Source organism: Orcinus orca, chromosome 19 (assembly GCF_937001465.1).
Source record: "Orcinus orca chromosome 19, mOrcOrc1.1, whole genome shotgun sequence".
Classification (NCBI taxonomy): domain Eukaryota; kingdom Metazoa; phylum Chordata; class Mammalia; order Artiodactyla; family Delphinidae; genus Orcinus; species Orcinus orca.
The window spans coordinates 51,504,769-51,526,880 of NC_064577.1; the positions used below are offsets into that span (position 1 = coordinate 51,504,769).

Consider the following 22,112-nt stretch of genomic DNA (forward strand, 5'->3'; position numbering starts at 1 on the left):
GAGAATTTGCATACCTAACAAGTTCTCAGGTTATACTGAGGCTGCTGGTCTGAGGAGTACTGTTTGAGAACCACTGCCCTAGAGGATGATGTGACATGCAAAAGAAGAAATAAGTTGCTTTCTGCTCTATGTTGTGACAGAGCACCTGAAGCGGCAGCAGGCCTCATCCACAGTGCGGGATGAGAACACAGCAAGTCATCTGGGCATCACTGCAAGTGGTAAGCCAAATCCCCAGTTCTTTCTCATCAGATTTTGCTGTAACTGTCCTTGGAAGCACAGTGGTACATTTGGGTGAGTGTGGACCTTGAGGTCAGGCACACTCCACCTCAATTCTGACTCCACTACTTACTTTGGTATGACAGACTGTTTAATGTCTCTGAGCTTCAGTTATCCTCATATGTAAAATGAGAATGATAACTCCTACCTAATGATGTGCATGCATAGTGCCTGGTACGTTGTAAGATACTTAACAAATGTTAGTCTCCTTCCCTTCATAGGACTGCTGGCAGGATGAAATGAGATAGCATATGTAAAATGCCTGGCATACAGTAAAGGGCACTACCCTTCCCCACCCAAATTCCTTCCCTGGCTCCAATCTGGAAACATCTAACAAATGGGAAGAGGGTGGCCCCCCAGAATAAATCTGTACAATTTGTTTTCAGGGACTCTTGCCTCCTCTTTTATGTGCCATTTCTTTCCTCTGTCTCTCTCGAGCCTTGGCACAGGCAAGGCTTCCTGCCGTTTCGCCTGGCAAAGAGCTCCCCAGACCTCAGAAGCAGCTGCTGTGGATACAGGCGCCCTGCAGATTGCCACCTGGCCCCCTGCTCTTGTGGGAAGAGGGGAACCCGTGCATTGCAGACTTCAGGGTCCACTGATTAGCCTTAATTTTTTGCACTCCATTTTTTTTTTTTTGGCTGCGTTGGGTCTCCGTTGCTGCACACGGGCTTTCTCTAGTAGCGGTGAGCGGGGGGCTACTCTTCATTGTGATGTGTGGGCTTCTCACTGCGGTGGCTTCTCTTGTTGCAGAGCACAGGCTCTAGGCGCACGGGCTTTAGTAGTTGCGGCACGTGGGCTCAGTAGTTGTGGCTTGCGGGCTTTAGACCACAGGCTCAGTAGTTGTGGCGCACAGATCTAGTTGCTCCGCGGCATGTGGGATCTTCCCGGACCAGGGATTGAACCCATGTCCCCTGCATTGACAGGCAGATTCTTAACCACTGTGCCACCAGGGAAGTCCTGCACTCCATTTTAAGGCAGGTTTTCTCAAAATTTTTTTTGTTCTAAAGTTAAGTCTTTCAACTGTTTTTAGATCAAAGGCATTTAGAAGAACAAGAAACTAACAGTAATAAAGAAGACAGCAGTATGCTTTGGACCAAAGAAACTCAGGATCTAGAAGAGGATACAGAGAGGTAACAGAAAAAGCTGGATTTTTTTTTTTAAAGTGTTTGAAAAAACTATAGTGTTAGTTTATATTAGTTTTTCTTCTGATATTGACAAATAAGGAAATAATGGTCTTTTGTCATACTATCCTTATGGCCCCTATTCCTAAAAGGCTTTTTTTGTTTTTTTTAAAAAGTCCTTAATTGTTATAAAATACATATAACACAAAATTTTTAAGTGTACATTTCAGTAGTGCTACGTATATTCACATTGTTGTGCAACTGATCTCCAGAACTTTTTCATCTTGCAAAACTGAAACTCTATACCCATTAAACAACAACTCCCCATTTCCCCCTCCCCTCAGTCCCCAGCAACCACAGTTCTACTCTCTGTTTCTCTGAGTTTCACTATTCTTTTTTTTTTTTGAACATCTTTATTGGAGTATAATTGCTTTACCATGGTGTGTTAGTTTCTGCTGTGTAACAAAGTGTATCAGCTATACGTATACATATATCCCCATATCCCCTCCCTCTTGCGTCTCCCTCCGGTGTTTGTTGTTTTGTCACTGGCTTATTTCACTCAGCATAATGTCTTCAGGGTTCATCCATGTAGCATGCATCAGAATTTCCTTTCTTCTTAAGGCTGAATTCCATTGTGTGTGTGTATCACATTTTGTTTATCCATTCATCTGTTAGTGGACACTGGGTTGCTTCCACCTTTTGACTACTGTAATGCTGCTCTGAGTGTGAGTGTGCAAATAGCTCTTCAACACACCCTGCTTTCATTTCTTTTGGATATATACCCAGAAGTGGTATTGCTGGATCATATGGTAAATCTATTTTTATTTTTTTGAGGAAATGCCATCCTGTTTTCCACAGCAGCTGCACCATTTTACATTCCCACAAACAGTGTACAAGGCTTCCACTTTCTCCAGATCCTTGCCAATACTTGTTATTTTCTGTTTTTTTTTTTGGCTGTGCCAAGCGGCATGCGGGATCTTAGTTCCCCGACCAGGGATTGAACCCGTGCCCCCTGCAGTGGAAGCGCAGAGTTTTAACCACTGGACCACCAGGGTGGTGGTGTTTCTGTTTTTTTGATAGGTGCGAGGTGATACCTCATTGTGGTTTTGATTTGCATTTCCCTAATGATTAGCGATGTTGGGCATCTTTTCATATGCAGAAGGCCATTTATATATCTTCTTTGGAGAAATATCCTAGTCCTTTGCCCATTTTTTAATAGGATTATTTATTTTTTTCTTGTAAAGTTGTCGTTTGTTGTTTTTGTTTTTACTTCATTTTGTGAGGCAAACATCGGTTTCAGTTTCTTTCAAAGCATTTTAAAGAGAATTTTTAGATCTTTCTAGCCAAATAAGAGAAGATGGAGGCAACCATCCAGACAATTCAGTCTGAAAACACAAGTTTGCCTCAAGAAATCCAATTCCATTCTTGACTTGGAGCTCTCCTTTGACCTGTGTTGTAAGGTAAACCACTTCAGATCACCTCCTTTGCCTCCTAACATTTCTTGCTTTGTCCGAACTGTTACTCAGGGCCAGGACTGGAGGGAGGTGAGTGCAACACACTCCTTGGGCACAAAATTGAAGGAGGCACCAAAAAACTCAGAAGTCAAGAAAAGTACTATTTTGATGCCATATTTTAAAAAATCAATACTAATGCAAAACCAAATCCATGATGAACAAAATGTTTACGTTTTAAAGAAAGAGAGGCTATGGATCTACACTTACACCACTTGCTTCATCCTCATCCTGGACCAGCAAATCCTTGGGGAAGCCCTGCAGAATACTTGCAGCTGCAAACGTTAGAAAACCCCACCATCGTGTTTAAATGAGTTTGTCTCACATGACATGAAGCCCGGAGGTTGGCAGGGCATGGCTGGCGTAGCAGCTCAATGATGCTACCAGGGACTTAGGCTCTTCTGAGCTTTCTGCTCTACCAGACATAGCATGTTGGCCTTTGTTTTCAGGCTTGTCAACTGCTGGACAAGGTGGCTGCCATCCATACTCCAGGCAGAAATAAGAGGGTGGGGCAAAGGAATAGTCTAGCCAACTTTATGTCTTTTTATCTGGAAAGCAAAAGCTTTCCTAGAAGCCCTTCTCAGCAGATGCCTACTTATATCTCCTTGGCCAGATGTGACGCATGGCCACCCTTGGTTGCCAGGGAGACTGGAAATTGAGTTTTTAGCTTTCAGCTGCTGTAGAAGAGGAAGGTAAGGGAGGAGAGTGTTATGAATAACTTTTGGGTAGTGAATCCAGTTTCTGTCACACTCTTCAAGGGCTAAACTATTCTCCACAAGGAAGGAAAAGAGAGAGACCTGGACGGGAAGTGAGGAGACTAGAGCCCTGGGACCTGAGAGGAAGTGGGGAGAGGGTTTTTTTTGTGTGTTGGGGGGGTGAGACAGAGAAGACAAAGAGGCAAAGGGGGAGGAAGGTAAACTTTTAAAAGTTTTATAAACCTTTTGTCTATAATGTGTGACGTAACTCCATTCGTTCCATCTCCCCCAAACACCTCCGGTAAATATCTAGCCATTATTTAAGGGAAAAGAAGAGTAGCTCAAGAAGGCCAAATTACATTTGGTTATACAAATATGAAGTGCTTTGCACATTATCAAAAGTTAGCTACTATTATCATTGTCTTTTCCTGTTTCAAAAGGGCTGGCTATGCTAGACACAGGTAGATGCCCACAGATGCTCAGTCATCTCAGTCCTTGGCACCAAGCCAGAGTGGAAGATATGTTTTCAGATGGTTGGGACTTTTCAGGCCTTCTGAAAACACATTCTCTGCATCCAGTAGCCTCAGAGGCAGCTCTTAATCTGAAAAACTTGTGGGAATGAGTGTGCATTTCTAGCCTCAGGTGGAAATTGATGTAATGATCTAGAATTGAGACAGAGTCTAATATCACACTTTGGGCTTTTTTGTCAAGAGGCTAAAGGAGGGTTCTGGTGCACATTTAAATCGGATCTAAGTGACCACTACAACTCCAGGTACAGTCTCACCGAGCTCTCATTTTCTCATGTGTATAGTGAAAGCAGGAGTTTGAAGGTCCTTTCCCGCTCTAGAGTGCTATGCCTCCTTGTCAAGGGAGAAGGGGAATGATTGCTGTCTCAATTCTCTTCACTTGCCCTTGCACAGAGCTCACTCTACGCTTGATGAGGACCTGGAAAGATGGCTGCAGCCACCTGAGGATAGCACGGAGCTACAGGGTCTCCCCAAATGCTCGGCAAGGTTATTGTTCTCCATCAGGGGATCATTTTTTTTTCTTTTTCAGGAAGGGGGACTAGATTTTAGTTCAGTTTTTTGAAAAAGATAGATTTTAGTTTTTTAGGAAGTACATCGACTCCTCGGAGAAGGAATGTTTGGTGATGGCGTTACATTGCTCTAGATAAGCCAGCCCCGCCTTGTCTCCCCCCTCTTCCTCCAGCCACCCACAGTGCTCAAGATACTGACTAGCAGACTGATATTAGTATAGAGACAGGCCTCTAAGATTGCTGTGTCTAGGCCCTGTCACCTTCAACATTTTCATTGGTCATTCGAATTAAATCAGAAAAGGCATGCTTATCAAATTTTTAGATAACCCAAATCTAAGGATAAATGCTAATGTGATGGGCAGATAAACTGTGGCTTCAAAATGGTCTTGACAGGTGGAAATGTTAGATTTCTCTGAAAGATAAAAGTGAGCATTTAGATCCAAAAGTATAGAATGTGAGAGATCTGACCTAATGGAGCATTTTTTGATCGAAAGCTCCTACTCACCTGTAATTTCATTGAAGATGGGAAGTACGTCTTATTTTTATATGCCCAGCATTTAGCATGCATTTTGAGATGTGGTAAGAATTCAAGAAATTCCCCCTGAAGAAGACATGGACAGCGACTCCATGAGACCTCAGCTTGATGCAGTTGCTGAAAAGGTCAGTGCAGCACTGATGCTGAACAGACAGAAATGTACAGCCCAGGTCACGGTGATGTCTTAGGCTAGCTAGAGGACTTCTAGAACTCATGTGGGGCTCCTTTGGGGTGTCACATTTTAACGGTCAACAAATAGAAGAGGGTGGCCACAGAACAGCTAGAAGTCTGGAAACCTTGTCATGTGAGAACAGCTGAAGGAGCTGGGAAGGCTCAGTCTGAGAAGAGCAAATGGAGTAGAGAATTTGATAGCTGCCCCCAAATACCTGAAATATTGTAAAGTGAAGAGAGTCAGCTTACTCTCTTCTGCCCCAAAGGACAGAGCCACTGACTAGAAACTGCAGAGTAAGAGATTTTTATTCAGTAAAGCACAAGCTTTCTAATGGCCACAGCAATCTGATAGAGAAACAGCTGCCTCTACACTAACTTTAACAGCAGCTCCTCCCACCCGAGCGTAGGCTGCATGACTCTCTGGTCCAGGGCATTTGGACGGAGGTAATAGATAACCTCCTCCAACTTTAGAGCCTGTGATTCTATTAGTGATGAGAGGTTAGGAGGGAAAAAAAATCCTTTTCACCCTAGCTGGCTTTGTTTTCTCTCTCACTTTGCATATTTTATTTTGAATATCCACCAGATGAAAACAGAAGAAAAATCCCTAAACCATGTCAGTTTGATTCATCCATCATCTGTTGAGCACTGTCAGTGAGCTGAGCACTGTGCTAGGGGCTAGAGATGCAGAGGGATAGGATGTCTCTGCCCTTAAGGAGCTTATAGTTGAGTGGGGAGTTGGTTTCTGCTTACTGGTTTGACAAATGTGGTTTTCAATTGTTAGATACTGCAGTTAGATATTGAGAGTTTTAGGAAATGAAGATAAGGTAATAAAAATACATGTGGTTGTAAAAAGGACACCGATTACAACATACGTGAAATGCTTTTTTCCTTTGGGACAATACAGCCTAGTGGTTGAGAGCAGCGTCTGAGTCAGACTTCCTGGGTCCATCCCAGCTCTAGGACTTACTGGGCATTAATTTAACTTCTTTGTGCCTCAGTTTTCTCATCACTTAACTACCTTATATAGTTGTGATGAGAATTAAATGAGTTAATATACATTACAGCACTTGAACTGTTCCATAGGGAACGCACAGTTAGCTCTAGTTATTATCATATTTCCTTGGGAGTGCAGTGCTGTTCCCCTGGCCATTGTGCACATGGTTTAATGACCAAAGTCATTGTCATTGAAGGGAGACAAATACCAAAGATCAAGAAGTTGGTGAAAAGAAGAGAAAAGGGGAAGAAAGCATCACGCCAGAGAGAAGGAAATCAGAAAGCTTTTTAGGGACTTCTGAAGAAGGTGAGTTGGATGTTCATTTACAATGTAGCCTGGAGTCCTTGGGCTTCCATGAGCATCAAAGTTATTTAGAAATGTTTCCCAGATGCTATACATAATCCTCCTACACTTTTCCCCTGTAGTTCAGCCCAGGTTTTCTGTTAAATGCCAATTATGTCTTTATCACAAAACAGTAACAATAGCCAATTCTATTTCTAAAGCAAGCCTTCAGCCAGGCTCATATTGTCTGGAAAGACGTTTTCCTTCAAATGTGTCTTCAAAAGATAAGAAATCATAAATTGTGGAATTTAAGTGGCGTCTACAAGTAATGTGAAAAGTACAAACCTTAATTTCAAAACTGTTTTGATAGAGCTTTAAGGCGCCATTCACAAATGATGCCCTCCTATATTTAAGTTCCTCCTACTCAGGAAGTTAGCGTCATTAACTCTTTCAGATCATCTGGTATCCCTTTTATCCCTTCCCCAGTCCATTCTCATTCTTCTCCTTTTTCTGCCCTGCTTTGTGCCCCAGGATGCTGACCCTTGTGAACTGAATCTGCTGGGCTTCCTGGCCAGCCGGCTTCCTGTTGGCCAATGGGAGAGCCCAGCAGAAGATCAGATAGTTGGGATATTACTTGCCTTACTGCCTACCTCAGCACCTCATCTCTGTGTGGAAGTGATGTCCCTCAACAAGCACAGCTTCTATGGTGCAGCCCATCCTTCCCAGTTCTAGCTCTCACTGGGTTCCAGTAACTGTTCTGCCCCGCCTCTCCCCCCCCAACCCCAGTCTCTTCAGACTTAGGGGTGATAATGGCTTCCCACTGCTGCTAGTTGCTGGATGCTTTGCCATACCTTGTTTGCTCCCTTAATTCTGACAACACCTCTGTAAGTAGTCACTTCATTAAAGGGCTTGGGGGTGCATTCTGTTTCCTCCAGGACCCTGACTGGCACAAGGCCCAGAGTGTGTGAGCGTTCAGCTAGTATTGAATTCACCGAGAACATAATGCAGGGACTTTGTGAAATTAGCATCATTTGTGTCCATTGCTATGACAGGGAGCTGCAGGATGTTAGGAGTGGAAGCCCAGTATCTGTGTTTTTAGAAAGATTCTATCTCTGTAGAAGAAAACAATTGATGGAGAGAAAACAGTCCACCCTAAACTAGAGAGAGTACTAATGTGACTTCTGAATGCTCTCACCCTTTGACCCAGGAAGTAATCAAGTTGTTTTTTCTTCCTCCTATCAAGAGGAACTAAAACCCTGTTTTTGGAAGCGACTGGGTTGGTCCGAACCATCCAGGTAATGAGATGTCAGATGTTTGTAAGTCAAAGTCCATTGTTTATAGACAACATGAATAGACTTTAAACATGTACCAGTATCTAAATAAACATTAATGACAAAGACTTGAATTCAGAGTTACTCAGTTTTAAAAATGCTAATGTTTATAGTTAATTAAAATACAAGGGGAAATTAATGCCAACTTTGATTACATAATTGGTAGACAGCACAAGAAGGGTTTTTTTTTTTTTTTGGCTGTCTTGGGTCTTCGTTGCTGCACGTGGGCTTTCTCTAGTTGCAGCGAGCGGGGCCTACTCTTCATTGCGGTGAGCAAACTTCTCATTGTGGTGGCTTCTCTTGTTGCGGAGCACGGGCTCTAGGCACGCGGGCTTCAGTAGTTGCAGCACGCGGGCTCAGTAGTTACAGCACACAGGCCCTAGAGTGCGTGGGCTTCAGTAGTTGTGGCGCGTGTGCTCAGTAGTTGTGGCACGCAGGCTCAGTGGTTGTGGCGCATGGACTTAACTGCTCCGCGGCATGTGGGATCTTCCCAGACCAGGGATCGAACCCGTGTTCCCTGCATTGGCAGGCAGATTCTTAACCACTTCGCCACCAGGGAGGTCCCACAAGAACGGTTTTAGATGGAGGGAGTACAGAAGATGCTGTTCTCGAAATGCTTTACATTTCCGTGATACACTAGCTTATCATAATCTCGCTTGATTATAAAGATCAAAGTTTCTTTCCGTTGAATTCAGTTGAATAAAAAGAGGCTGTTGTTTGTGTCTTTAAGAAACATCACACCAACTCGAAACTCCCTTTTTTGTTCAGGATAATCGTGCTGGATCAGAGTGACTTGCCAGACTGACCGGAAGTGGACCATAGATGGACTCCTGGCCTGCGTTTGAGTATCCTGCTCATGAGCTCCCTTCTTCCCTCGTCTGCTTCAGTCACCATTAGGGCAGTGGTTCCATTGCTCACACTTTGTTTAGCCGCCACAATAGACAGAATGACTTGTTTGTTTGCAGCACATTTAACCATTTGTTTTCAGTCAGATTTCTGAAAAGTAAACGGTAGTTTTGATTGTAAAGCTTTCTCGTTGTGTCCAGAATGGTGTTTGGTTTTTTAATATAAATTTTCAAACACTTCAACTCCTGTTATATAATAAAATGTTTCCTTTTAATATCAGTTAGGTTTCAGCTGTAAGATATATTTCTGTGTTTTAGTTGTTGGGAGAGGACCTGCCACGCAAAGAAGTTTTTTTTTTTTTTTTTTTGAATGTATTGATTTTTTTTTTTTAAGAAGATGTTGGGGGTAGGAGTTTATTAATTAATTTATTTATTTTTGCTGCGTTGGGTCTTCGTTTCTTTGTGAGGGCTTTCTCTAGTTGTGGCAAGCGGGGGCCACCCTTCATCGCGGTGCGCGGGTGTCTCACTATCGTGGCCTCTCTTGTTGCGGAGCACAGGCTCCAGACGCACAGGCTCAGTAGTTCTGGCTCACGGGCCTAGTTGCTCCGTGGCATGTGGGATCCTCCCAGACCAGGGCTCGAAACCGTGTCCCCTGCATTAGCAGGCAGAATCTCAACCACTGCGCCACCAGGGAAGCCCAGAGAAGTTTTGAATTCTGTAATAAAGTTTGACAAGTAAATAACTACTGCTACCACCCATCGTACAAACTGGCACCAGTCATCCATGTTTTATTACAGAAATATTGCCCTCCTCTTCACCGGGATTGCCATATTCCCGTTCCAGCTACAATTGACTTACATGATAAAAGTGTAGGTAGGAATAAAAGCCCAAAATATTTTGAACTCTTTAAGGTGAACAAACATCATCTCTGTATATTTCAGTTTACACCTCACATCCTTAGTGTCTTAGAAGAATGAAACTATGGTAAGAAAGATCACAATATTTTCTCTAACTTAGCCTCTTGTGCGGTGCTAGCCAGCTAACATTTTATCTGTAGGTAGTAGGTCTTTTGTTTGTGAAAACCGGATAGTTCCTCTTGTGGACGGTCATATTCATACAGTTCTTAGCTCCCCAAAATTTTACCCTGCACAAATAAAACAGGAAGGTACAAGTTTATTTGACCATTTTAAAGCAAGGAAACAGTGGCTTGCCATTGTAACCAGAGGAAACCCATGACAAATTACTTTACAAATAATACGAAACTTTGAGGGATACAGAGACTTAGTAACATGCAGTACTTCCTCTCAAAAAGCTTTATATGGTGAGACAAAACCAACATACATAAAAATGTAAGAGCTAATAGACATATCATGATAAATGGTAAGATATGAAATTACAGTATGATCTATTAGTATTCATAAAGGCTACAGACTCGCACTGACGTGGTTTGTAATCCTTTGTCTACAGAGTAGACTCTTCTGTCTGGCCAGTGACTATGTAATATTGGCCAATGTTAACAATAATAATGTTGATAGATATTGTTTATTGGTTATGGAGCACCTGTTATGTGCCAGGTACTTTATATACTTGGTGCTTTTCCTGCACGTGGCACTCTCACTGTATTTCTTTAGTATGCTGCTTTTCCTACTCTTCAGCAGCTGTTATTTCAAACTTTTATTCTTCACTTCCCATCAACATTTAACAGATGACTTACCTCCAACTTTACAGAGAAATTAGCCATCAGATGGGAACAAATCAGCTTCCCACCACCAACACTACTAACAAGTAGTCACATCTGTCTCTGTGACAGTTGTAGGTAAACGGTTGTAGGTAGAACAGTTGTAGGTAAATCAGTCTACCCTAAACTAGAGGTGGACCTTTTCTACATGTATTCTTTCTATTGATACTTTCCTCCACGTTACACTGAAGGAAGTGTCTCTCTTCCCATCCAAGGCCAGTCTCATCTTCTGTCTGCTCAGAGTTATCCCTCTCAGGTTATTATCTCCCTTCTTAGTATCTCCAACCCCTTCTTTATTAGCTTCTTTTCATCAGTTGACGCACTTGGATTTTTCCCATTGTTAAAAAGTATTCCCTGGATTTTCCTGGCAGTCCAGCGGTTAAGACTCTGTGCTTCCATTGTTGGGGGCACTGGTTCGACCCCTGGTCAGGGAACTAGCATCCCTCATGCCGTGTGGTGCGGCCAAAAAAAAAAAAAAAAGTATTCCCTGGATCCCACGTCCCTTTCCAGCCACTGCCCCATCTCTTTCCTCCCACTGCAGTTAGAGTTCTTAAAAGAGTTGTCTACACCTGCTGTCTTTAGTGCCTCACCTCCGCCTCACTCTTCAACCCACTATAATCTGAACTCTGCTCCTTCCATTCTCAGGCAATCCTAACGTTACCAATGACTTCCATATTCCTAAATCCCAGGGACACTCTTCTGGCCTCGTTGTCCAGTTTGCTCTCTCAGACTGTTCCCTTGGCTCCCTTATGTTACAATCTGGTTTTCCTTCTATTTCTCTGGTTATTCCATCTCAGCCTCCTTTGGGGTTCTGCCTTTACCTTTTCTTTTTAAAATTTACTTTATTAAAGTATAGCTGAGTTACAGTGCTGTGTTAATTTCTGCTGAACAGCAAAATAATTCAGATATACCTACATCCTTTTCTTTATTCTTTTTCATTATGTTTTATCACAGGATATTGACTATAATTCCCTGTGCTATACAGTAGGACCTTATTGTTTATCTATTTTATATATAGTAGTTTGTATCTGCTAATCCCAAACTCCCAATCCATCCCTTCCCCACCCCCCTCCCTCTTGGTAACAACAAGTCTGTTATCAATACCTGTGAATCTGTTTCTGTTTTGTAGATAAGTTCATTTGTGTCATATTCTAGATTCCACATGTAAGTGATATCATATGGTATTTGTCTTTCTCTGTCTGACTTACTTCACTTAGTATGATAATGTCTAGGTCCATCCATGTTGCTGCAAATGGCATTCTTTCTTTCTTTCACTTTTATGGCTGAGTAGTATTCCATTGTATATGTGTACCACATCTTCTTAATCCATTCATCTGTTGAGACATTTAGGTTGTTTCCATGTTTTGGCTATTCTGAATAGTGCTGCTTTGAACATAGGGGTGCATGTATCTTTTAAATTATAGTTTTGTCTGGATATATGCCCAAGGATGGGATTTCTGGATCATATGACAACTCTATTTTTAGTTTTTTAAGGAACTTCCATACTGTTCTCCATACTGGCTGCACCAATTTACATTCCCACCAACAGTGTACGAGGGTTCCCTTTTCTCCACACCCTCTCCAATATTTGCTATTTGTAGACTTTTTAATGATGGCCATTTTGACCAATGTGAGGTGCTACCTCATTGTAGTTTTGATTTGCATTTCTCTAATAATTAGCAATGTTGAGCATCTTTTCACATACCTGTTGGCACTCTGTATGTCTTCTTTGGAGAAATGTCTGTTTAGGTCTTCTGCCCATTTTTCAATTAGGTTGTTTGTTTTTTTGTTATTGAGTTGTATGAGCTGTTTGTATATTTTGGAAATTAAGCCCTTGTTGGTCACATCATTTACAGATATTTTCTCCCAGTCTTTAAGTTGGCTTTTCATTTTGTTTATGGTTTCCTTTGCTGTACAAAAGCTTGTAAGTTTGATTAGGTCCCATTTGCTTATTTTTTCTTTTATTTCTGTTGCCTTGGGAGACTGACCTAAGAAAACATTGGTACGATTTTATTTTTGTCAGAGAATGTTTTGCCTGTGTTCTCTTCCACACACCTATGGCCAATTAATCTTCAACAAAGGAGGCAAGAATAATACAATGGGAGAAAAGACAGTCTCTTCAGCAAGTGGTGGTGGGAAAGTTGGACAGCCACATGTAAATCAATGAAGTTAGGACACTCCTTCACACCATATACAAAAATAAACTCAAAATGGGCCTACAGACTTAAATATAAGACATGACACCATAAAACTCCTAAGTTTGTTTTGGGGCTCTCTATTCTGTTCCGTTGATCCATATGTCTGTTTTTGTGCCAATACCAGTCTGCTTTGATTACTGTAGCTTTGTAGTACTGTCTGATGTCTGGGAGGGTTATGCCTCCTGCTTTGTTCTTTTTCCTCAGGATTGCTTTGGCAATTATGGGTCTTTTATGGTTCCATATGAATTTTAGGATTATTTGTTCTAGTTCTGTGAAACATGTCATGGGTAATTTGATAGGGATCACATTAAACCTGGAGATTGCTTTGGGTGGTATGGCCATTTTAACAATTCTTCCAATCCAGGAGCATGGGATACCTTTCCATTTCTTTGAATCATCTTTAGTTTCCTTTATTAATGTTTTATAGTTCTCAGCATATATGTCTTTCACCTCCTTGGTCAGGTTTATTCCTAAGGTTTTTTTCTTTTTTTTGATGTGATTTTAAAAGGGATTGTTTTTTTACATTCCTTTCACCTCTACCTTTCCTTACTTCAAGCTTTCCTCCTAAGAGACTTTGCTCACACCCGTTGCTTCACTTAGCTTCTATATGCTGACAACTTCCAGATTTGTATTGCAAGTTTACGACCAGACCTCTTCTCTGAGCCCATATAGCTACCCATGTATTCAGTGTCTCCACTTGGGTTTCTTTCAGGTGTCTTACTGGTAGTACCCAGAACTGAACCCATGGTCTTAATCACAAACCTTCTTCATCTTCAGAATTCCCCTTCCAACTAATGGTATTACTGTTCACTCAGCCACTCAAACCAGAAACCCAGGAGTCATTCTTGACTCCTCCCATTCCTTCACTCCTTACATCAAAATATCAATCATTAACACATTTTTGGCCCGAGGCATATTATGGCCACAAGCATTAGTTTCTGCAAAAATCACCTGGTCAGTAATGTGTTAAGACTTACTTGTTTCAATTCTGGAGAGGATGTGGAGAAAAGGGATCCCTCCTACACTGTTGGTGAGAATGTAAGTTGGTAAAGCCACTATGGAAAACAGTATGGAGGTTCCTCAGAAAACTAAAAATAGAATTACCATATGATCCAGCAGTCTCACTCCTGGGAATATACCTGGACAGAACTCTAATTCAAAAAGATACATGCACCCCAGTGTTCACAGCAGCGCTATTCACAATAGCCAAAACATGGAAACAACCTAAATGTCTATCAACAGATGAATGGATAAAGAAGATGTGGTACATATACACAATGGAATATTACTCATCCATAAAACAGAAAAAAATGCCATTTGCCACCACATGGATGCAGCTAGAGATTATACTAAGTGAAGTAAGTCAGAAAGAGAAAGACAGGGACTTCCCTGGTGGTGCAGCAGTTAAGAATCTGCCTGCCAATGCTGGGGACATGGGTTCGATCCCTGGTCTCGGAAGATCCCACATGCCACGGAGAGCTAAGCCCGTGCGCTACAACTACTGAGCCCACGCACCACAACTACTGAAGACCGCGTGCTCTAGGGCCCACGTGCCACAACTACTGAGTCCGCATGCTGCACCTACCGAAGCCTGCGTGCCTAGAGCCTGTGCTCCACAACGAGAAGGCACCACAATGAGAAGCCTGCTCACCGCAACGAAGAGTAGCCCCCACTCGCCACAAAGAGAAAGCCCGTGTGTAGCATTAAAGACCCAGTGCAGCCAAAAAAAAAAAAAAAAGACAAATACCGTATGATATCACTTATATGTGGAATCTAAAATATTACACAAATGAACCTATCTACAAAACAGAAACAGACTCAGAGAGAGAACAGACTTGTGGTTGCCAAGAGAGGGATGGACTGGGAGTTTCGGGTTGGTAGATGTGAACTATATATATGTGTGTGGGGGTGTGTGTGTGGGGTGTGTGTATGTATATATATATGCAAACTATACGTATGTATATATATGCGTATATATATATGTCTGTGTGCGTATAACTGAGTCACTTTGCTGTACAGCAGAGATTGCCACAACATTGTAAATCAACTGTACTTCAATAAAAAAAAATTGGAAAAGAAAAAAGACTTCTTTGTTTCAACCTCCAAAACACATGTCCCTTATACCCACTTCTTTGTGTCTCTGCTGCTGCTACCCTCATCTGACCACTAGTAACTCTCGGGCCACTGCAACAGCCTCCTCAAGTGGCCTACTGCATCCAGTCTCACATTCAACAAATGTTTTTTGAATGACTTCTCTGTGCCAGGCACCACTCTAGGTGCTGGAGAAATAGTGAACAAAGCAGAAATCCTCCTCTCCTTGAGTCTACAGCCATTAAATGAATAAATAGATAGTTTTATTAGTAATAAGTGCTATGAAGAAGATAAATAAGTTAAAGTGATAACGATTCCACAGGGGGACAATTAACATTAGAAAAGATATTCAAGGGAAGGCTGCTCTGAAGAAGTGACCTTTGAGCTTCTCTACTGGAATGAAAAGAAGTTGCCAGGTTTTGTGACTCTGGTGGGTGAGCATTCCAGCAAGGAGAAAAGCAACTGCAAAGACCCCACAGGAAGCGCCACACTGGAGCAGCAAAAGGTCAGTGTGGTTGAGCAAAGTAAGTTGTGGGGAGGGTGATAGAAGGCTGGAGGTTGAGCAGGGGGATTATAGACCCTGCTAAAAAGTGATTTCCAGGGTTATAACATTATTAGATTCAAATGTCCAGTTCAACAAAAAAATCGCAAAGCATAAACAAAAAAAAAAAATTTAAAAGATGACCCATTCAAAGGAAAGAAATAAATCAACAGAAATTGTCACTGAAAAATACCTGATGACAGATATACTAGACAAAGACTTTAAAACAACTTTTGAAGATGCTCAGAGAACTAAAGGAAGATGTAGAGAAAGTCATGAAAATCATGTGTAAAAAAAAAGTGAAATATCAGTAAAGAGAGAGAAAAAAAGAAACCAAAAAGAAATTGTGGAGCTGAAAAGTACAATATCTGAAATGAAAAATTCACTAAAGGGAGTCAAAGGCAGATTTGAGCAGGCAGAAGAAGGAATCAGGAAACTTGAAGCTAGGGCAATGAAATTATCAAGTCTGAGGACCAGAAAGAAAAAAGATTGAAGAAAAGTGAACAGAGCCTTAAGGGACCTATAGGACACCATCAAGCAGACCAACATATGCATAGTGGGAGTCCTAGAAAGAGAAGAGAGAAAAAGGGGGAGAGAGAATATTTGAAGAAATAATGGCCGAAAACTCCCCAAATTTGATTAAATACATGAATATAAACATTCAAGAATCTCAATAAACTCCAAATAAGATGAGCTCAAAGAGCCCCACACTGAGACTCATTTAATCAAACTTTAAAGAGACAAATGCAAAGAGAAAATCTTTTTTTTTAATTTATTTTTTTATACAGTGGGTTCTTATTAGTCATCCATTTTATACACATCAGTGTATACATGTCAATCCCAATCTCCCAATTCATCACACACACACCCTCGCTGCTTTCCCCCCTTTGGTGTCCGTACGTTTGTTCTCAAAGAGAAAATCTTGAAAGCAGTAAGAGAGAGACAAATAGTCATATAAAGAAATCCTCAATAAGATTATCGGAAGACAATTTCTCATCAGAAAATTTTAAGGTCAGAAGACAGTGGGTTGGTATATTCAAATTGCTAGAAGAGTAAAACTGTCAACCAGGAATTCTGTATATGACAAAACTGTCCTTCAAAAGTGAGGGAGAAATTAATATATTCCCAGATAAACAAAAGCTGAGAGTTTGTAAGCACCAGACCTACCCTGTAAGAAATGATTAAGGGAGTCCTGCAAGGTGAAATGAAAGGATACTAGACAGTAACTCAAAGACACATGGAGAAATAAAGATCTCAATAAAGGTAAATGCATGGGTAATTATAAAAGCTAGTATTATTGTAACAATGGTTTGTAAATGCACTTTTTGTTTTCTACATAATTTAAGACACTAATACGTTTAAGGGAAAAAAGAGCAGTTATTAGTGTAAATGCTAGTATTACTGTAACTATGGTTTGTTAACTCCATATCTTGCTTTCTACATAATTTGAGGGACTAATGCATTTAAATGCAGTTTATAATTTTGTATCATCAACAACTGAAAGGAGTGGGGATGGAGATGTAAAGGAGCAGAGTTTTAGTATGTTATTGAAGTTAAACTGGTACAAATTCAACTTAGAGTGTTACAACTTTAGGATGCTAAATGTAATCCCCATGGTTACCACAAAGGAAATAGTTAAAGAAAATAGACAAAAGGAAAAGAGAAAGGAATTTAAACATTTCACTACAGAAAATCAACTAAACATAAAAGACAGTAATGCAGGAAATTTGGGACAAAAAGCTATAAGGCGTACAGAAAACAAATAGCATAATGACAGAAATAAGACCCTCCTTATCAGGAATTATTTCAAATGTAATTGAATCAAGCTCTCCAATCAAAAGACAGAGATTAACAGAATGGATAAAAACACATGATCCTAGAGGAAAACATAGGCAGAACACTCTATGACATAAATCACAGCCAGATCCTTTTTGACCCACCTCCTAGAGAAATGGAAATAAAAACAAAAATAAACAAATGGGACCTAATGAAACTTCAAAGCTTTTGTACAGCAAAGGAAACCATAAACAAGACAAAAAGACAACCCTCATAATGGGAGAAAATATTTGCAAATGAAGCAACTGACAGAGGATTAATCTCCAAAATTTACAAGCAGCTCGTGCAGCTTAATATCAAAAAAACAAACAACCCAATCCAAAAATGGGCAAAAGACCTAAATAAACATTTCTCCAAAGAAGATATACAGATTGCCAACAAACACATGAAAGGATGCTCAACATCACTAATCATTAGAGAAATGCAAATCAAAACTACAATGAGATATCATCTCACACCAGTCAGAACGGCCATCATCAAAAAATCTACAAACAATAAATGCTGGAGAGGCTGTGGAGAAAAGGGAGCCCTCTTGCACTGTTGGTGGGAAAGTAAATTAATACAGCCACTGTGGAGAACAGTATGGAGGTGCCTTAAAAAACTAAAAATAGAACTACCATACGACCCAGCAATCCCACTACTGGGCATGTACCCTGAGAAAACCATAATTCAAAAAGAGTCATGTACCACAATGTTCATTGCAGCACTATATACAATAGCCAGGACATGGAAGCAACCTAAGTGTCCATCAACAGATGAATGGATAAAGAAGATGTGGCACATATATACAATGGAATATTACTCAGCCATAAAAAGAAATGAAATTAAGTTATTTGTAGTGAGGTGTGGATGGACTTAGAGTCTGTCATACAGAGTGAAGTAAGAAGAGAAAAACAAATACCGTATGCTAACACATATATATGGAATCTAAAAAAAAAAAAATGGTCATGAAGAACCTATGGGCAGGACAGGAATAAAGACACAGACCTACTAGAGAATGGACTTGAAGACACGGGGAGGGGGAAGGGTAAGCTGGGACAAAGTAAGAGAGTGGCATGGGCATATATACACTACCAAATGTAAAACCGATAGCTAGTCGGAAGCAGCCGCGTAGCACAGGGAGATCAGCTGGGTGCTTTGTGACCACCTAGAGGGGTGGGATGGGGGGGGTGGGAGGGAGATGCAGAGGGAGGAGATACGGGGATGTATGTATATGTGTGGCTGATTCATTTTGTTATAAAGCAGAAACTAACACACCATTGTAAAGCAATTATACTCCAATAAAGATGTTAAAAAAAAAATACATGATCCAACTCTATGTTGTCTACAGGAGACTCACTTGAGATCCAAAGACACAAACAGGTTGAAAGTGAAAGGATGGTAAACGGTATTCCATGCAAATAGTAACCAAAAGAGAGCAGGGGTGGCTATACTATCAGACAGTTGACTATATCAAAGTTTACAGGGGACAAAGAAGGACATTATATATTAATAAAAGGTTCAATGCAGAAAGAAGACATAATAATGATAAATATTTATGTGCCTAATGATAGACTGTCAAAATATATAAAGAAAAAATGACAGAACTTCAGGGAGAAATAGACAATTCTATAATAATAATTGGAGACTTCAAAAACCCACTCACAGTAACGGATAGAACAACCAGACGGAAGATTAGTAAGGAAACAGAGGACTTAAACAACACAACGAGCCAAGTAGATTTATAGACATATACAAAACACTCTACCCAACAACAATAACAGAATACACGTTCTTCTTAAGTACCCGTGGAACATTTTCCAGGATAGATCATATGTTAGGCCACAAATTAAATCTCAATAACATTTAAAAGATAGATATACGAAGTCTCTTCTTTTACCACATTGGGATGAAGTTAGAAATCAATAACAAAAGGGAAACTGGGGGCTTCCCTGGTGGCGCAGTGGTTGAGAGTCCGCCTGCCGATGCAGGGGACACGGGTTCGTGCCCCGGTCCGGGAGGATCCCGCATGCCGCAGAGCGGCTGGGCCCGTGAGCCATGGCCGCTGAGCCTGCGCGTCCGGAGCTTGTGCTCCGCGACGGGAGAGGCCACAGCGGTGAGAGGCCCACGTACCGCAAAACAAAAAACAAACAAACAAAAAAGGGAAACTGGAAAATTCAAAAAATCGTGGAAATTAACACGCTTTTAAACAACCAATGGATCAAAGAAGAAATCACAAGAAATTAGAAAATGCTATGAGATGAATTAAAACAAAAACACAACATACCAACACTTACAGGGCACAGCAAAAACTGTACTAAGTGGGAAAATTATAGCTATAAATATTTATTAAAAAGTAAGGATCTCAAGTTAACTATGTAACTTTATAACTTAAGGAACTAGGAAAAGAAAAACAAACTAAACCCAAAACTAGCAGAATAAAGGAAATAAAGATTAGAACAAAGATAAATGAAATAGAGAATAGAAAACAATACAGAACACCAGTGAAACCAAAAGTTGGTTCTTCAAAAAGATCAACAAAATTGACAAACCTTTAGCTAGATAGACTAAGAAAAAAAAGTCTCAAATTGCTAAAATCAGAAATTAAAGTGAGACTATTACTACTGATTCTACAGAAATAAAAAGGATTATAAGAGAATACTATGAACAATTATATGCAACAAAGAAAATTTTGTACAACCTAGATGAATGGACAAATTCTTAGACACAGAAAACCTACCAAGACTAGATCACAAAGAAATAGAAAATCTGAGTAGACCTACAGTTAGTAAGGAGCTTGAATCAGTATTGAAAAATCTTTCAACAAAGAAAAGTCCTGGGGACTTCCCCGGTGGTCCAGTGGTAAAGAATTCACCTTCCAATGCAGAGGATGCCGGTTCAATCCCTGATAGGGGAACTAAGATCCAACATGCCATGGAGCAACTAAGCCTGTGCGCTACAACTACTGAGCTTGCGCGACTCAATGAGAGAACCTGTGTGCCACAAACTACAGAGCCCATGAGCCCCAGAGCCTGTGTGCAATGACTAGAGAGAGAAAACCTGTACACCACAACTAGAGAGAAGCCCATGCGTCGCAATGAAACATTCCGCATGCCTCAACGAAGATCCCACATGCTGCAACTAAGACCCGACACAGCCAAAAAAATTAAGAAAATAAATTAAAAAAAAAAAAGTAAATGTTAAAAAAAAAAAAGTCCTGGGCCTGATGGCTTCACTGGTGAATTCTACCAAAAATTTTTTTGTATTTTATTTTATTATTTTTTTTGTGGCCATGTTGTGCAGCATGCGGGATCTTAGTTCCTCAACGAGGGATCGAACCCATGACCCCTGCATTGGGAGTGTGAAATCTTAACCACTGGACTGCCTACCAAAAATTTAAAGAAGAGGGACTTCCCTGGTGGTCCCGTGGCTAAGACTCCACACTCCCATTGCAGAGGGCCTGGGTTCAGTCCCTGATTGCAGAACTAGATCCTGCATGCTGCTACTAAAGGAGCCCACATGCTGCAACAAAGATCCTGCATGCTGCACCTAAGACCCGGCACAGCCAAATAAATAAATATATATTAAAAAAAATTAAAGAAGAACTAATACCAAATCCTCAAACTTTTCTAAAAAACTACAGAGTAGGGAGCATTTCCTAACGCATTCTGAGGCCAGTTTTACCCTGATACCAAAGCCAGACAAAGACTCTACAAGAAAAAAATACAAACCAATATCCTTTATGAACATTGGTGGAAAAATCCTCAACAAAATACTAGCAGACAGGATTCAGCAGCATATTGAAAAGATTATACACCATGACCAACTGGGATTTATTCCTGGAATGCAAGGATGTTTCAATATATAAAAATCAATCAATGTAATATGCCGTATCAATATAATGAAAGAAAAAAACCACATGATCATCTCAATTGATGCAGAAAAAGCATTTGAGAAAATTCAACAGCCTTCATGATAAAAACATTCAACAAACTAGGAATAGAAGGAAATTACCTCAATATAATAGCTATATTTGAAAGCCCATGGCAAACATCATACTCCATGGTATGGAAAGACTGAAAACTTTTCCTCAAAGATTAGGAAGAAAAGAAGGATTCTTGCTTTCACCACTTCTATTCAACATAATTCTTGAAGTTCTAGCCAGAGCAATTGGGCAAGAAAAAGAAAAGGCATACAAATTAGAAAGGAAGAAGTAAAATTATCTCTGCAGATGGTATGAGCTTGTATGTGGAAAACCCTAAAGAGTCCACACACAAAAACATTAGAACTAATCAATGAATTCAGCTAAGTAGCAGGATACAAAGGCAACATACCAAAATATGTTGCATTTCCATATACGAACAATGAACCATCTGAAAGGGAAATTATAAAAGCAATTCCATTTATAATAGCATCAAAGAGAATAAAATACTTAGGAATTAACCAAGACGATGAAACACTTGCACTGTGAAAACTATGTACTACAAAACATTGCTGCTCTTTCCTGAGTCTGGGGTGCAGGTGGGAATCAGGGAGCAGAAGTGAGAGAAGGACCTGGGACTCGGGAGCGAGAGAAGGCTAAATAGGCCCTGTGTCAGTAACTCATAGTTTCTCAATCTATTGAGATTCCTGATACATAAAAACGTGGGTTTTCCGGGAATTCCCTGGTGGTCCAGTGATTAGGACTTGGTGCGTTCACTGCCGGTGCCTGGGTTCAATCCCTGGTTGGGGAACTAAGATCCCGCAAGCTGCACATTGCGTCCAAAAAAAAAAGTGGATTTTTAAAAATTTTAACTTTATGTCTCTAATCAAGTCTGAATATAAAGATCCAGAAACAGTGATTCTGAACATCCCATAACTGCCATGACCCTTCAGAGTCAACTGTGAAATGCTGGATACGGTAGGGTCTGTGTCAGAGACTGGGAGAACCAG

The 22,112-nt window shown here is 40.6% G+C and overlaps 1 protein-coding gene across 15 annotated transcripts in view; it reads left to right on the top strand.

Annotated features, from left to right (window-relative positions):
* The window catches only part of TEX14 (testis expressed 14, intercellular bridge forming factor), a 57,880-nt gene extending 48,803 nt beyond the window's left edge, over positions 1–9,077 (top strand). For 10 of the 15 annotated variants that reach the window (XM_049702305.1, XM_033431680.2, XM_049702310.1 and 7 more), the window contains 6 exons: positions 141–218; positions 1,307–1,406; positions 4,524–4,616; positions 6,536–6,645; positions 7,865–7,916; positions 8,683–9,077. In XM_049702305.1, the coding sequence (XP_049558262.1) occupies positions 141–218; positions 1,307–1,406; positions 4,524–4,616; positions 6,536–6,645; positions 7,865–7,916; positions 8,683–8,725 (476 nt within the window). In that variant the 3' untranslated portion in view covers positions 8,726–9,077. Of the gene's footprint in view, positions 1–140; positions 219–1,306; positions 1,407–4,523; positions 5,300–6,535; positions 6,646–7,864; positions 7,917–8,682 lie in introns of those variants that run through there. The other 5 variants (XM_049702306.1, XR_007473589.1, XM_049702307.1 and 2 more) reach the window with 5 other exon arrangements.
* The last annotated feature ends 13,035 nt before the right edge of the window (positions 9,078–22,112 follow it).